This window comes from Diabrotica undecimpunctata, chromosome 4 (genome assembly GCF_040954645.1).
Source record: "Diabrotica undecimpunctata isolate CICGRU chromosome 4, icDiaUnde3, whole genome shotgun sequence".
NCBI classification, from domain to species: Eukaryota; Metazoa; Arthropoda; class Insecta; order Coleoptera; family Chrysomelidae; genus Diabrotica; species Diabrotica undecimpunctata.
This window is the reverse complement of record NC_092806.1, coordinates 115323053-115339350: the sequence shown is the minus strand read 5'-3', so window position 1 is coordinate 115339350 and position 16298 is coordinate 115323053. Positions and strand designations below refer to the sequence as shown.

Sequence of the window (16298 nt, the reverse complement as noted above, 5' to 3'; positions counted from 1 at the left end):
ATAAGACATCATCAGGAAAAGCAATTCATTACAGACAATTATATCATCATGAAAGAAATAAGTGGAAATAATGGAATGAGAACTAATGGATAGTGGTTGGAGAAAGTGGAAGAGATGAAGAATATAATGCTGGTTTAATATACATAATAAACACAATAAAAATATGGAGAATATGGACGAAACCTAAACGGAGATGAGTCAAACACTTGGGGACAATTAGGATCGTTTTTCTCAGATTCTTTAATCCGACACTACAAAAATAAGAATTATAAATGTGATACATTAATTTAAAAAAATTGAATACAAAAATACAAGTTTTAACAATTTATAGACACATTAAAATAATCTAGTAGTAACTAAGCATTCATAGATTAGAAAAAAAAAATGAGAATTGATATCGCAATGCATATAACTGTATGAACTAAAATTTAATTTAAATTTTAAGGCTTAGTAGTTTTTTAAACACTATCTGTTAGTTTTAATGATAAAAACACTTAAATTTGAAATATTTTTAGTAAAATACCAACTTTGTAAAGACAATATATCTCAATACATATAAGATAAAATTAAAGTGAAACATACCGAGTGGAGCTTATCCATAAGTTCGGAAATCTGCACTTTGCTACACATCGTTACAGTTCTTAACAGTATATAAAATAAAATCACTATCCAATATCGAACCACTATTGTCAAAAAAAGTACACTGTCAGTTAAAAAAGTCCGCAAAACATTCTAAAATTCTTTAAAAAAAACCTATACATTTCGAAACATCGTCACGTTGTTCTTTAACGAGCTAAATACCTTAAACGAGAAAGCCGAGAGACCGACTCGCACCGATCAACAATTGAATGGGTTCTGTCGGTACGGAAACAGGTGAGCATCGCAATCGAGACCACAACAAACAAACACGAGCCCACTACTGCTTGATTTTACCGATTCTTCGGTTCAATCTTTCACTATCACCGTTCCAAAGCGCCCTTACCGTTGTAGTGCAATGAGCGCTTACGTTGAGTGCAGCAGGTGGATGGATGCACAAGAACAGTTGGCGGCGCACAAGGTGCAACCGTAGGAGGCGTAGCGATTCACTTTCAATTATTGCTTTGCTTTTGATGTCAAAGACATTGGGAATTTTTTATGAAGAAGTATAAATGGCTGTCAATATATTATTTGCTTTTCAGCAGAGTACCTACAAGTATAATGGATTGAAGACACCTGGACAATGACAAGCAACTACACTGAAAGATACAATGCTTGAACTACCCAAAAACCTCTTCTAAGTAGAAAAAAATTTTACATTAATTTCTATTGTATCTTCCACTTACACTTAAAATATCGAAGACTCGTAAAGAACATTAGACAAACCATGTCACACAAAAGATCTATTACACACGTTAGCAAAATTTTACATATTCTTCGTTCACAAATTGTTGAGAGCACGAAATATGCCTCAAACTCATAAAACGGTCGTAAATCATAGGCGTTCCTAAGGTGTTTATTCATTAAATAATAATATAATGTTTTAATACTGTTATAATATATAATATTGATAATATTTTAATACTAATATATTTAGCAAAAAACAATTAAAACTTTCACGACTAATGTTGGTTATTATATTATATTAATAAAAATAAGAATTTAACCATTAACAATTTTGTAAATAAGAATACCTTATCTCTTTGGATATTTCAATACTAATCTTCGCGTTTAATCACTTTACTAGAAAACCTGGAATTCATATCCGAAGGTACTATTCGTTGCAAGATAATTAAGATGGAATTCCCCAGATTTTTAATAATATAATTATATTCGAAACTTAACTTGAAAGGGTGAAGTTATTACGAACGAAAACAATTTTTTTGTTTAGTACGTTTTGATCGCATGTAATTTACGGATCGTCGGTGTTTCCGCGTCTACGGCAGTAATTAGCGTCTCGAATATTTCTTTTGCGAATTATATGCAGTGCGTGAGTGATTTTTTATTCCATATACCTACGAACATATACGTACCTTTCGCTCGTGCTCGTTTTGTTGGATTGTTTGTGATGGCTTCATCATCAAGTTTTACACCGGTACTGTTGCGTACAGTCAGTAAGTCTGTCTACTCACCAAGAGAAAAGACTATTGTCCTGAATGTTCACGATGCTCTGGTTTCTCAGAATCCCACAAACACTGTTCGCAACATAGTCGAAAGTTGTGCCAACATGACTGGCGTAGGAGAGTCAACTTTATATAGGTTCCTATCAGAAAGAAAAAAACACGGTATAGCTAACCCAAACACAAACGAACACTTAAAGAGAGGGAAAAAGCCTATTGAAATTGATGAATTTGCCAAAAATGGTATTCGAAGGAAAATTCATGGATTTTTTTTCAAAAAAGAAATACCAAACGTAAACAAAATTTTACAAGAAGTTAGAGACGACCCGGATTTGTCTCATATCGGACGAACTAAATTGTGGCAAGTTTTAAAAGAATTAAATTTCCGGTGGGAGAAATCAGACCGAAAATCACCTGAAGAAAGGCCCATCTTCTACCAGGATGAAACGTGGGTAAACTCAGGTCATAATCTAAAAAAAATTTGGTCAGATAAAAATATATTAAGCTCCAGGCAAGCCTTTATGGAAGGTTGGTCTACTGGTATCTCCCCACCTTCTGGTAAAGGCAGTAGATTAATAATTTCTCACATTGGCAGTGAAAAAGGATTTGTTAAGCATGGTTTGTTGGAATTTCATTCCAAAAGCACAAAAGACTATCACGAGGAGATGACAGCTGATGTTTTCGAAGAGTATTTTGAGCAAATGATTGAACACATACCACCAAATTCAATTATAGTATTAGATAATGCACCTTATCATTCACGACTAGTAGAAAGACTTCTAACGAATGCGTGGAAGAAACAGGATATTCTTGACTGGCTGCGGAATAAGTATCTGCCTTACGAGGATGGAATGGTAAAAGCAGAACTTTTAAAAATTGCCCGGCAACACAAATCTAAGTTCAAGAAATACGTAGTTGACAAAATGGCGGAAAGGCGAAACATCACAGTCTTTAGACTTCCACTCTACCACTGCAAAATAAATCCAATTGAACTCATTTGAGCACAAATGAAAAGTTATGTGGCTAGAAAAAATACGTCATATAAAATACAAGTTGTACGTGAATTGTTATACGAGTCTTACAACATATTACAAAACAAAACTGGAAAGATGCAGTAAGACATGTAATAGAAGAAGAACAAAAAATGTGGGATCTTGATAACATAATTGATGCGACCGTAGAGATTATTAACCTAATTATTAACCCTCAAGACGACTCGGATTCCGAAGTTGATCCTATTTATTTTGAATTTAAATAGTTTTCTAATCGTAATTATATAAGGTAAGTAATAGTAGTTGTAATCGTAAGGTATTAAAGGGGAAAGGCGCAAAATATCGCCTGTGAAAATGTTCAATGTGTTTTAAATGTATCCATTTTTTTTCAAATCCTGAGAAAACTAAAAAGCATTTTTGAAAAATTTAAAAGCAGAATGAAATATTTTTTAGAATAAATAAAAAGTTTCTTTTGCATGCAATATTTTCAATTAAAAATTATACTATATTTTCTCTTTTATTTTCACCCCTGTTACATAACATATTAAAATAAACACTGTAGAAGTTTTCAGAGACTTTCTGCCCTGAGTAATAATGTAATCTTTCATTCTGCGTTTAAATTTTTCAAAAATATTTATTAGTTTTCTCCGGATTCGAAAATAATGGATACATTTAAAACACATTGGAAATTTTGCCAGGCGACATTTGGCGCCTTTTTCCTTAATTAAATAAATGTATCTTTTAAAAAACAAATGGCAAGAAACTTTTTATTTTTGAATAAAATAAATAAGTTTTATTAAAAAATACAATTTACATAAGTACAATTTAAAAAATATATTTATTTAGTTCAAATAAATGTTTCAATCATATACTCTACGACACTGGTCGTTCATATCTAACCATTCAAAATACCCCCGTAATAGGATTATAAGGTATTGTATACCTTCAGATATAAGGTGGGTTAGTCGAAAACGTCTTAAACCGTCAGTTTTAGGTTGGTTTTTACAATTATATCGTATTACTTATCCTCTATGTATTTCAGTTTTCTAATTAGGGTTAAACTTGTAGTGAGCTATCAACAAATTGTGAACCGGGTATAGTTTTTTATGATCTGTTACAATTATATTTATATTTTTTATTTATTTATGCCTTAACCTCAAAGGGTCATTGGCGTAGTACAATTTAAAATTTTACAATTTATTTAGTACATTTATAGATGACAAATTTTTCGTATCAGTTCCTTCACAACAGTCCGTGTTAAACAATTTAAATATGGAAGACAGTCCAGAATTTAATATTCGTTTTGTCTCATTAATTGAGAAATTTCCAGGTATCTGTGACAACACAAGTCCCGAATTTTTTATTTCTTTAAATACATTAAATTTACTATGCCTTTGCATCTCTTTTCAATAAGGGTGTACCCAAAACTGACGTTGCGGAGGAGTTTTGTTCATGTTGTTGACGTTTAAAAGCGTTAGCATAACTTCATCCTCAGAGGACGATATTTTGAATTTAAATCAGTAGCTTGGTTCTAAAAGGGCCAAAGTCATAAAACGCTGTTTTTGGGAAACTGCTTTAGAACATTCTTATACAAAATGATCTACAGTTATTGCTAATATTTTTTATATTGCAACACTGTTTTTTTGTCTTGTCATTCTTACATAGATTACGGAATGTTTGGCATCAGTAAAACTGACCCACATTTGTTTTTTTTTATTGGAAATATGACATTGGCCCTTTTAGAAAAACAAAAAAATACTCCAAAATGTTACTTTGGCCCAATTAAGGAATAATAACATTGCAATAATTTGAAGAGATTAATGTTTATTTTATAAAAACATAGTCACAATCAGTAGGATTACAATGGTAATATTACATCTCATCATCTTGATCGTACTCCTCATCTGCAATAAAAGTATCCGTTGCAGATGGTGATGTAGTCAAAGTATTGAGAAACTGAAGGTAATATGGACGACTACTCTCCTCAACGTAAGGTAACATGTTTTTCAGATGTTGTGTTTTATTCGCTGGTATGCCCAATGGTTTATCAGAGATTGGTAACAAACGAGTAGTTCCAGAATTTCTAGTTCTTGTTCTTAATAAGCTCAATGTTTTATAAGGCTCATCGTCGGTAAAGGAGTTTTTGTATTTCATCACGCCAAGATTTTCACTTGAATAGTAAATAAGTCTTATTTTAGACCACACCACTGGTTGTCCTTGAGTATTGGTTTTTGCATGCTGAAATTTGCCAGATAATAATGATTTAAAACAAAGAAATTCTTCTTGCTTCATTTCTTGAACAAAAATTGGTGGTTTTCTGGGTATTAGACGAATAAGGTTAGCCCAGTCTCTAGGAATATCTATCCTGGCAGTAGTAGAATTTTTAGTTTTTTCTATTGCAGCATGTATAGTGTCTGCTTCCATGTGAGTGTGTCCGGGTACTAGAAATTTGTGATAAATATCAATCTTCCTTCCTTGGTGTTTGGAATGTTCAATAACGGTAAGAAGCATAACTGATAGTAAAATATTTCGATTTTGCCCAGGGCAGCAGTCGCTATACATAATGATTTTATTTATATGAGAGGGAATACTATTTAGGTAGGTGTATAGATAGGAAGCAATTTCTTGTCCACCTCTTTGAGCTATAGTTTCATTCCATAGGTAGCATTTAGCTGAGTTTGTAGTTCCTTGCGTCTCAAAAATGGTAAGGTTCAGAGTCCATAATTTTCTTTTATAGAATGAAATGCTGCTTTTTAAGTAGGGAGTGGGCAAACATTTTTGTAGGTCAAAACTGAATACCACCAAATTTGGATTAAGTTTGCAAGCCAGTCTATCTTTCTTTTTCTCTTCATAAGCAAACTCTGCTAAGTGTTGATGTTGTAATTTTTCACTTTCAAGTTGGGCTCTTTCATATTCATCTGTAACGGATTTAAGGAGTAAAGAAAACTTATCGCAAGTAGTACACGTATCATTATACGGTTTTTTAAAACACAAGTTAAATTCTTCCACGAAAATTTGTCTGTACAGTGATTCGTTTCTAGGTGTTATGTTGTTTTCTTGGCAATACTCACAATATAGCCTATACATTTTTGAAATAGAAAGATCGGAAGGCAAATATTTCTTTGCAGTTTTCTCTCGAGCGTAGTGACTTTGAAACGAAGGAAACATCAGAATGTGTTGCCTTATTACATCTTTCTCCTCTTCCTTTATTTTTGGATGGTTCGTATGTTTTCCACGACCATCGCTTGAGCAAATATTTGATGTTGAGGAACGCTTTTTGTTCATTATTACCCGAACTTTTTTTAAGGTTACATCTAACGTTGATAAAAACATAACTTGGCAAACCTCAATTCTCTCTGAGTTACAATCTAAATAATATTGCCTGCTATACTTTCTTCTACTTGTTTCATTACGGCCTCTTATTCTTTGTACTGCCTTCTCTCTTTCTTGAATGTGACTGGCAATAAACTGATTTTGAGCTTCCCAAGCAAGATTATAAAATTCACTAAAAATGGTCTGCCTTTCTTCATTTGATAATTTTTCAAAACATTTCTTTCGGCATTGACATGGATTTTTTAATGATTTCTCTGAAATCTTTTTACCTTGAATTGTAACATATTCTTTTCCAACTGTTTTTAAGCTCTTTCTTTTATTCTTTTCCCAATTATTTGGATTACGCTTCCTTTTTCTAATTTGTTCTCCGTCCAGAACTTTTTTTCTTCCTCTTCTATAAGAAGTTTCATTCCAGACAGTCAGCGTATGTTTTGATTCTGCAGTAATATGATTGTCTTTTTGTATTTTACTAGGTTCTGAGTTGTCCGAGTCAGAAGAGTCACTATCATAAGGTTCAAATTCATCACTTGAACTTCCATCAAAAGTCTTAAATCGTTCTGAGTTATCATCTTCTTCTTTATATATCACAGAAGATTTCGACCTCAGTTTATTCTTTATTGTATTTTTCGATGATGATTGTTCAGTTGTTATATCTTGTAATTTATTGTCTGAAACAAAGAGAGCAAAAAATTAATTATCTGAAACAAAGAACTATTTACATTGGTTTATCTACCTGGCGAAATGCTTAGTCCAGGATCATAGTTTTCTTGTAAAACAGTCGAATCATCCTGTTTTGGAGGCAGCGGCACATTATCTAAAATTTAAATAAAAATTGTTATTAAATTGCACTAAGTGATTTGAAAATAAGATTTATAGGACTGAAATGTCTTAGCATAAGTTACTAATATTCGTACAGTCGGCCTAGTCACTAAATTTGTCCTAAATGGTACATTTTTTGAGTATACAATTTTTTACTTAGTTATCATTTCGTCCTTACATCTAAATCTTGTAATATTACCAATTTTTAAAATAAAGTTAACCTATTTACTTACCGGCTTGTTTATTTGCTTCCATTTTGTCTAACTTACACAAGTTAACAAGTTTCTTTCCACGGTATAACTGCTCCATCACTTTTTGTATTTTAAAACACACACTCAGAGGCCTCAGAGCCACTGTCGATTTTTTAATACAAAGATTAGGTACTACTTTTGCACTCACGATAATGTGTATAGACAGAAACCTAACCTAGAAATAAGGGGCCAATGTCAAATCAAATCGAAGAAGGTTTTGTTAAAAAAGGGCCAATGTCAACATTGGCCTGTACAGAAATAAAATTTTTAGAAGCATTGAGGCTGAAGTCTACATTGGTCCTTTTTGCTTTAAAAATTAGTGTTGATTAGAGATTGATATTGGCCAAAAGTAATGCTGTAAGTCTGTTGTTACTCTATCTAGACATTGGCCCTTTTTACACAGTGTTGTTTATTTGAAATCTAAGACAAAAATGCACTTATGCCCAAACAGTCTAAAATTGACATTGGCCCTTTTAGAACCAAGCTACTGAAATATTATGCTACTGATAGTAGCATGCTACTAGTCATTTTAATGTCATGCTACTTTGGTGTACGCTACCTCCCATGCTAGTGCCGTGCCCGTGCTGTCACTGCCATGTTACATGTCACGCCAGTTTGGTGGGCGCTGTCGCTATGTTTATGGGTGATGGCGGTGTGGCCTCTTCTCAGACGAGATAGGATAGTTTGATGTAAATGGTAAAAGAAATAATTTAACTATCCAGACGACCGGTTTCGCTTTCTACAATATGCAAAGCATCTTCAGGTCTCGATACAAAGTTAAATAAATGCTAAAATTATTCTCTTATTATTTTTTTACCTTTTGAAATGGACTCACACAAGCAACACATTCATGATTTGATATAAATGCTTATTTGGGGTTGATTTCCAAGGTATTATCGAATGTTTTACTTCTCGTAGTTTGGTAGTTGATTGACTCCACTTGTTCAAATATTGCTCCCACTCCCTCTATAGTTTTAGAGGCATCGGTATATATAAGATTATGGTTACTGTATGTCTTGAGTTCTTGGAGGACATATTCATATAATGATTTGAGATGGTTATCTGTTTTTTATGTATGGAGAGTTTGGTATTGATAGTTGGGATGGAAACAGTCCAAGGAGGAACAGTATTGACATTTGATAAACAATAGGTATCTGGAAATTTGAATTTAAGTTCATTGAGGTATCTATTTACCATTTCATAAAAAGGAAAGTCAAGCCTAGCATATGTTCAAGTAAAAATATTCCTGAAACGGTCTGAATTTAACAGGATTCATAGGATTTGCTTGAATTGATGCCGCATATGTTAGTGAAAGTTGTTTTCTGAAATCCCAGGGGAACTTCTCCAGCTTCGCAGTGTAAACTTTCTGAAGGGGTAGTATAAAAGGCACCTAGTATGGTTCGTATAGCACTATTTTGTATTCGATCTAGTTGTTTTATCAAATATGGGTTTGCTAAATTGTAAATAATACAAGCGTAATCGAGTTTGGACCTGATCAATGACTTACACAAGAGTCAGAGTTTTACTATCGGCTCCGCACGTGTTGTGTGCAACAGTTTTTATAATGTTTAGTACAGATTGACAAGAACTCTTTAGATCATGAATGTGGTGATTCCAGGATAATCTGTTGTCAAATGTCATTCCTAAACATTAAATTTTCTCAACACATTTTATTTCTTTATTAAATAGTTTTAATTCTGGAGTGATATAACTTCCTTTTTTTAAATAACATAGCCTTTGACTTTGGTGTTGATAATTGAAGACCATTAGAATTTGTCCGTGATTCGAGATTCCATAGTACTTTCTGTAGATGGGCCTGGAGAGTTTTATCATTTATCCCCTTAACAAAAACGATTAAATTAACAGCAAAGAGTCTAGCTTTTACTGGTAAGTCATAAGTAAAGATAATATTATTTACTGCAATAAGAAATAGGGAGACGCTTAAATTAGATCCTTGGAGAATTCCGTTTTTTTGAATTTTCGAATTAATTTTCGGTGTATTTTTAATTAAAGTACCGTTAACTCGTACATTAAAAGTTCGATCAGATGGAAAACTTTTTATGAATTGTGTTATATTACCTTTTATTCCCCATCGACTAAGTGTAAATAATATCATGTCACCAATCCGAATCGTATCCGTTGTATTTTGATATAACCTCGTTATATCAAAAAATACTGCGATACAATTTTGTCCACATGCCATTGCTTCATGAATCTCAGACTCTAAACTAATAAGATTATCCAGTGTTAAAAAATAGATCTATATGAATTTGACAGAGATGTTGGTATTCAGAAAGTGTTTCTTAGCAGATGAAGGAAGTTTTTGAAGAAATATTGCAGAGATGTTATCAGGATCGGGAGAAGAGTTTTTCGTTTTATTGAGTGAGTATTTTGATTCATTCATTATTATGGAATAATTTAAAGGAGAAAGGTCATCAGGGGGTATATCAATAGCTTTGGATTCAACCCATTGAATTTTATTTGATTATTTACTATTTTATTTTATTTTAAATTCTAATTTATTTTCAAGTGTATTATATTTTCTGAATCGACATGACAGTCAGAATTCCACCAAGGTACTGATGAATTTAATTATTTGAAATTCATTTTGCCAACGGCTTTTTCGGCATTTAATCATACATTGGAAAACTCTTGAATTTGACTATCAATATTTTTATTTGATTGTAAAATTGCATGTAATGTATTCTTTTCAATTAAAACTAGATTATAATAGTCTTGCTAATTTGTATTTTTGATATTCCATTTTTACAGGAGTATTATATACCGTCAGGATTTATTATTACAATCGGAAAGTGGTCACTATCATTTAAATTAAAAAGTACATCCCAAAGTAACGTAGCTGGCAATGTTGGATCACATATTGAAATATCTGTAGCAGATGATTTACCAGTTGAAACATCAAAATGAGCATTTCTTTCATAATTTAGTAGGTTTAATTGAAAATTGTCCAACACTATTTCGATTCAACGACCTAATGGAATAATTTTTTTAATCCCCATATAGCTGTTTGAAGCTTTTTTATGGTATAAATATTTTCTAAGCGATAGTATAATATGTAATATGTCTATGCGATAAGCCTCCCAGACATATTAACCATCTTATGCAATGACTTAAACCACAACGTAAAAATCAAAAAATGAATTATCAAATCATAATATGAAAGAGCCCCAAACACCTGCTCCAATGAAAATGGATTTGATGAAGAAACAACCTGCTAAAAAAAGTTTTAAGAAAAAATGACTATCCTTGGTCATTTATAAACAAAGAATGTCACAAGATTAAAGAGAAAAAAACAACATCACAAGCAATGCAGAAACGCTCACAAGAAGGGATTCAAAGATGTCAACAATACCATATATAAAGGACTTATCAGAAAAAGTGAAAAGGCCAGAAAATAACTTCAACATCACATTCAAAACAATCAACACACTGAGATCTGTCCTGCCCAAAATCAAATCCAACAACAACAAGAAAGACAATAGAATTTCATCTATACAATACCCTGTGAATGCAACAATTTCTATGTGGGAAAAACCGCAAGACCACTAAGTGTTAGGATAAACAAGCATGAAGTGTTGCAAAATGAGTTTCTTCCGAAAAGTGCTCTTCGTTTTTTGGTTATTTCAAGTTGAAACATTCGATTTGGAATTTGACAAATAAAAACCTACTTTTCATGAGTTCCGACTCTGCTTCTACTGGGTCTACAGACTTTATAAGTATACCATTTTTTTTGTTTTTTTATAAGTTAAATTTTCATTAAAAATATTTTGTTCAATAAATATTTAATTTTTGAGAAAAACTGTATGAAAACGTGGTTTTAATTTTGAAAAATGAACATTTGCACTCGCAAATAACTCAAAAAGTATTGACTTAGTGAAAAAACTCTATAGAAAAAAAGTTGCTTATAATTAGTCAATTTATTTATTTTCGGACTTATTTTGAACGTTTGTTTTTTTACCTCCGAGAAGGGGTTGCTTTCACCCCCAAGAAAAGCAACCCTGCGCTCAACTTCGAAGATGAAGTCGAGGATAAGAGGAACCTAAAGCCAAATTTTCAAGCAAATAAGTTGTAATGAGGAAAATAACACTTCAAAGCAGTGATTTACTGGAATATACTATGCCCTGCCAGTAGTTTAAGGGACTGTTTGCAGTCCCAACCTGTTGAAGTTGTAGATAAGTATGTAATATTGCATGTTTTAATATACACAATTACGCAAAAAGTCTTTAAGAACGTAATCTACTGGACCAATTTAGAAACCTTTATAGATAAAAAAATACATATATTTCTCGTCATACAAAAAACAATTCGTTCATGTCACGATTATATTATGAGATTTATGTTTTCTTTAAATCTGTGTAAATATCTGTTCGTTCTACGTGAGTCATAATCATTGTTAATCGTATTTATATGGCAATTTAGAAAGCTACGTAGAAATGGATTTTTTATAGTTCTGTGAATCTTAATAATTACCACTTATAACCTAGCTATTAAAAAATATTTCACGTGTTTACTCATGTGTTTGTCAACAAATAGACGACTCTACGTATTATTTAATATTGACTTAATGTATTTTATGTTTTATTATATATTCTTGGGAGATTTACTATATTTATAATTTTTTAATTATTTATTAATGCTCTGAACTCAAACCATTGTTGAGCAATTTTTTTAGAAGCGGTTAACCAAAACGAAAAATTTTGAAGAGCCATAATAATTTGTCCATAACTTAAAGTAACATAAATAGGATTTGGAAAACTGGATTTCGATAAGTTCTTGTAAAATCTTGTAACATTTAGAAATAATCTTGTTTGGGATCTACTTCACAGTGCATAGTAAAAGGGATAACTGAGTATAGCATATAGTTAAATGTTTTTCACTTTCACTGAAATTTTACGTTATGAAACTCCTATCTTTATAATTTTTAAGCATGTCTTTTTTGTAGCTTAGTGATTGGCAAATAGGGAAAACAGAAGTCTTTAAGATGGACTAAGAAAAATATCGACCAACAACCTCGACGACTAATACTAATAAGCTGGGCTGACAGAGTAAAAATCTAAGGCAATGGTACGGAAAATCGTCTACATCACTATTTGGAGCTGCTCTCAATGAAGTCACGATAGCGAATATGGTAGCCAACATAATATCCAACCATCGATACCGGTCATGGAACTAAAAAAAGAAGAACAACCTCGAAGTTAAAGCTAAAGCGTTCTTCTCATTTATTAAAAATGTCACAGATATAGTCGACAAAGAGATAATTGAGCTCCGCTAGAGTACTGATCTAGTGGGAACTCGAACAGGCCTCTGGGTGTTGACTGGAGGCCAACCGTCCGGGAGTTTCGTCGGAGTCTTGATCTGATAACAACTCCACTGGCTCTAGGATATTGACTGAAGGCCAACCGCATCTACTAGAGTGTTGATTTAGTAGCAGTTCCGTACCCAGTCTTTGAGTATTGATCTGAGACAGACCTACCTTTTCCCGTGTCTAAGTATTGATTAGTCGCTTTTCGCTCCTCGCTTAACCGAGTGTTGTTTGGCCTGTTCGATCTCTATTCCTCTTACTTGCCTTTTCCTATCTTCGCAGCGTATGTGTTAACACACCGTAATTGTTGTATCATTTTTATCCAGGCCGTAGTCGCAAGATTGGCAGTTTATTTTTATTGGCTTGAATATAAATTTATTTTGTTATTTATGTTTTCCAAATATATTTTTATTTTAATTTAAACCTACGTTTTACTGAGTCTGATATCTAAAAAAGTTACCCAAACAAAGTTAATCACAAATTTGCCTCCTAGCAGAAGTAAAGCGCCACAAACTGGCATTCGAGCAAAACTAAATCGTCACAAATTGGCGCCCAGGAAAAAATAGAAATGCCGCTTCGTAAGCCTCGACAGACACAGACTCAGGCCTGTCCAAAGAAGAATTAGAGCACGAAGCCAAAAATTTTGGCATAGATTCCAAAAAAACCGTCAAAGATTCAGGATTAACACAAAGACTTTCTTTTAAAGATAGCAGAGATCTGACAAAAACCAAATAAGGCACAAATAGGTATCGAATCCGAAGCATAACTAAAAACAAACTCACCCGAATAAGACCCGAATCAGAATTGAATCTGAAGAAGGACCAAAAAAGAATCTAACCCAAATATAAATCGAATGAGACCAGAACAGAAACCAAACCGAATAGTAAAGGCATATCAGCAGGCCAGTTATGAATTTCGACAACCGTTTGCTAAATAGAGCAAAAATAGTCTGCGCAAAATTTGAACTAGTCTGGCTATGTTCAAATAGAAACACGCTATGTTAGAAACTATAAAAAAATGCATTCAGTGTAAACCATTACAGATGCAGCCAGTGGAAAAATATGTCTATCCACTATAGAAAAGCCTTAGCAAAATGTCTCAATTGATCTGGTGAAACCATACCCAAGATCTATAAAGGGAAGCGTCTTCTTGACAGTCATCCAAGACCAGTTTACGAAGTAGGCTATCACCTAATCGACAAAGACCATACCATTGATAGGATAATGCCGTTTTAGGCTCCACGCTACAAAAAACTGTATGCTACATTTTTTTCTAAAGAGAAGGGAATGTAACGGTATTCATCGTCTGGTCCCGTCAACGCTCGGTACACACGCACTTCCACCACAAGTTCCTCCTTCATCTACGAGCGTTAGGACTATGGATGGCCTACGACCGTATCAAACAGCGTAAGCCACAAGAGAGAATTAATTTCCGCTAGAAGCTGGTCTAGTGGGAACTCCACCGGGCCTCTGGGGGTTGACTGGAGGTCAACCGCACGGGAGATCCATCAGAGTGTTGATTTGATAACAACTCCTCTGGCCCTAGGGTATTGACTGAAGGCTAACCGCTTCTTCAAGAGTGTTTATCTAGTATCTAGGATAAGTAAATAATTTACGTACTTGAAGACATGCATCCTTATCATCTGTGACGATTTTCTGTCAAGGGCATATGAAAAGTGACATATGCAATTTCTACTAAATAAAATACCGCACGCGTTCTTGGAATATTGATCAGAGATACCTATTCTTTCCTGTGGCTAAATATTGATTTTTCTTGGCTTGAATAAACTTTATTTTGTTATTTATTTGTTCCAAATACATTTTTATTTTAATTTAAATCTGCGTTTTATTGAGTCTGCTGTCTAAAAGAGCTACCTGTCACACTTGACGAGGGCCATACACAAATAGAAAAAATTAAACTGGAGCAAATGTTTAAAAAATGCAATAAAAAAAGTATAACAAACCAGTAACACCATCGCCGTTTTAAATCTCTCCTAAATACAATAAGAAGATGACGGTTTGTATACTCGTATACTACTCTAGAGTACAGTATAAATACGAAGCAAAGCAGCAAATGAAATCTAAGCTCAATGACCAAAGTGCGCTAGAGATCCAAATAGGCAATTTCATGCATAAGCATACCGGACTGATAAAAAAAACTAAAAATAACTCTTCGTATATGTGCTGTAATAATCTGTTGATAATCTTTTAAACAAATTAAATGTGAATGAAAGTGCTAAGGTGGTCATTTTTAATAAATTAGTATTCTTTATCACCTACCTTGTGTAATTAATGCTAACCCAGCTATCTTCGTAGACAATATGCAAATTATCTAAATTAACTTTTTTAAAAATTATTAACTTTAATAATTCAGTTATGATTTAACCCACACGTCACACACATTTCACAAACGATAGATATCCTTTTTCTAGATAGCTAGCTATCCGTATTGGTTTTGTTAATTTAGTAGTTTATTTATAAATACACGAGGATAAGTAAATAATTTACGTACTTGAAGACATGCATCCTTATCATCTGTGACGATTTTCTGTCAAGGGCATATGAAAAGTGACATATGCAATTTCTACTAAATAAAATAAACGTGAAATATCTTTTGTTTGGAGACCGTCTCGATAATGTCTTAACAAAAGCATTCCAACCTTGTCTATTATTTAAATAATATGCCTTAGGGCAAACAGCGAATCAGAAATAAACTACAGGAAATCATGCAAAAACTCAGGAATAAAAATTACACACCAAAAATATGAAAAATATATCAATCTCATAAATACTACAATGAGCGTTTTATCAAAGTGAATATTTTTTAATACGTTAATGACTATATAAAAAAGAAGCTTCTGAAGAAGGTCTTAAAGTTTTAAATTAAATCCAGAAGGAGACTTTAAAAATAAAGTAGAAATATACCTATACCAACAGTAAACGATTTTAAATGGTTTCTTTGCACATAAGGACATACATAAATTCACCTGGTACCAACATACAAGATGTCTAAAATCGATAATATACTACACGACCGTTTTCTTCTTCTTCTTCTTCTTTTTATCCAAACATGAATCTCTGTTTTTCAATGTCCTCCAGTCAGTTATTTTCGTAGTCTTCTTACTGATCGTCTTTCTATTGAGGAACCGTCTCTCGCCTTTTTTACTATTCTATTTGTTGTCATTCGACCCTATATGATCGTTCCATTTTACTCTTCTATTTCTTACCCAGTCCTTGATGTTCCCCACCTTGTATCTACTTCATATATCTGTACTTCTAGTAATGCGCCGTAATGTCTTACCATCACATACACTACATAATAATAACATATTACACTTAGAGTACAAGATGTAACAGTAAACAGAGGAGCAGAGTATGGCTCAAATCACCATTTAGTCAAAGACAACATAGCAACAAAAATGGAGAAAATAGACTGAAAATGGAAAAAATATTGTTCAACTTAGATAGTTTAGACAACGAAAGCA

The 16298-nt window shown here is 32.9% G+C and overlaps 1 protein-coding gene across 5 annotated transcripts in view; it reads right to left on the bottom strand.

Annotated features, from left to right (window-relative positions):
- Positions 1-16298, bottom strand: part of DAAM (disheveled-associated activator of morphogenesis-like protein) — a 524757-nt gene that overhangs the window by 204692 nt on the left and 303767 nt on the right. The window contains exon 1 of one of the 5 annotated variants that reach the window (XM_072530051.1): positions 15094-15113. The exons of 3 other annotated variants lie outside the window; for them this stretch is intronic. Coding sequence is in view for 1 of the 2 variants with exons in the window: in XM_072530046.1 (XP_072386147.1) it covers positions 583-630 (48 nt within the window). In the remaining variant the exon portion in view is untranslated. Of the gene's footprint in view, positions 1-582; positions 963-15093; positions 15114-16298 lie in introns of those variants that run through there. One more of the 5 variants, XM_072530046.1, reaches the window with a different exon arrangement.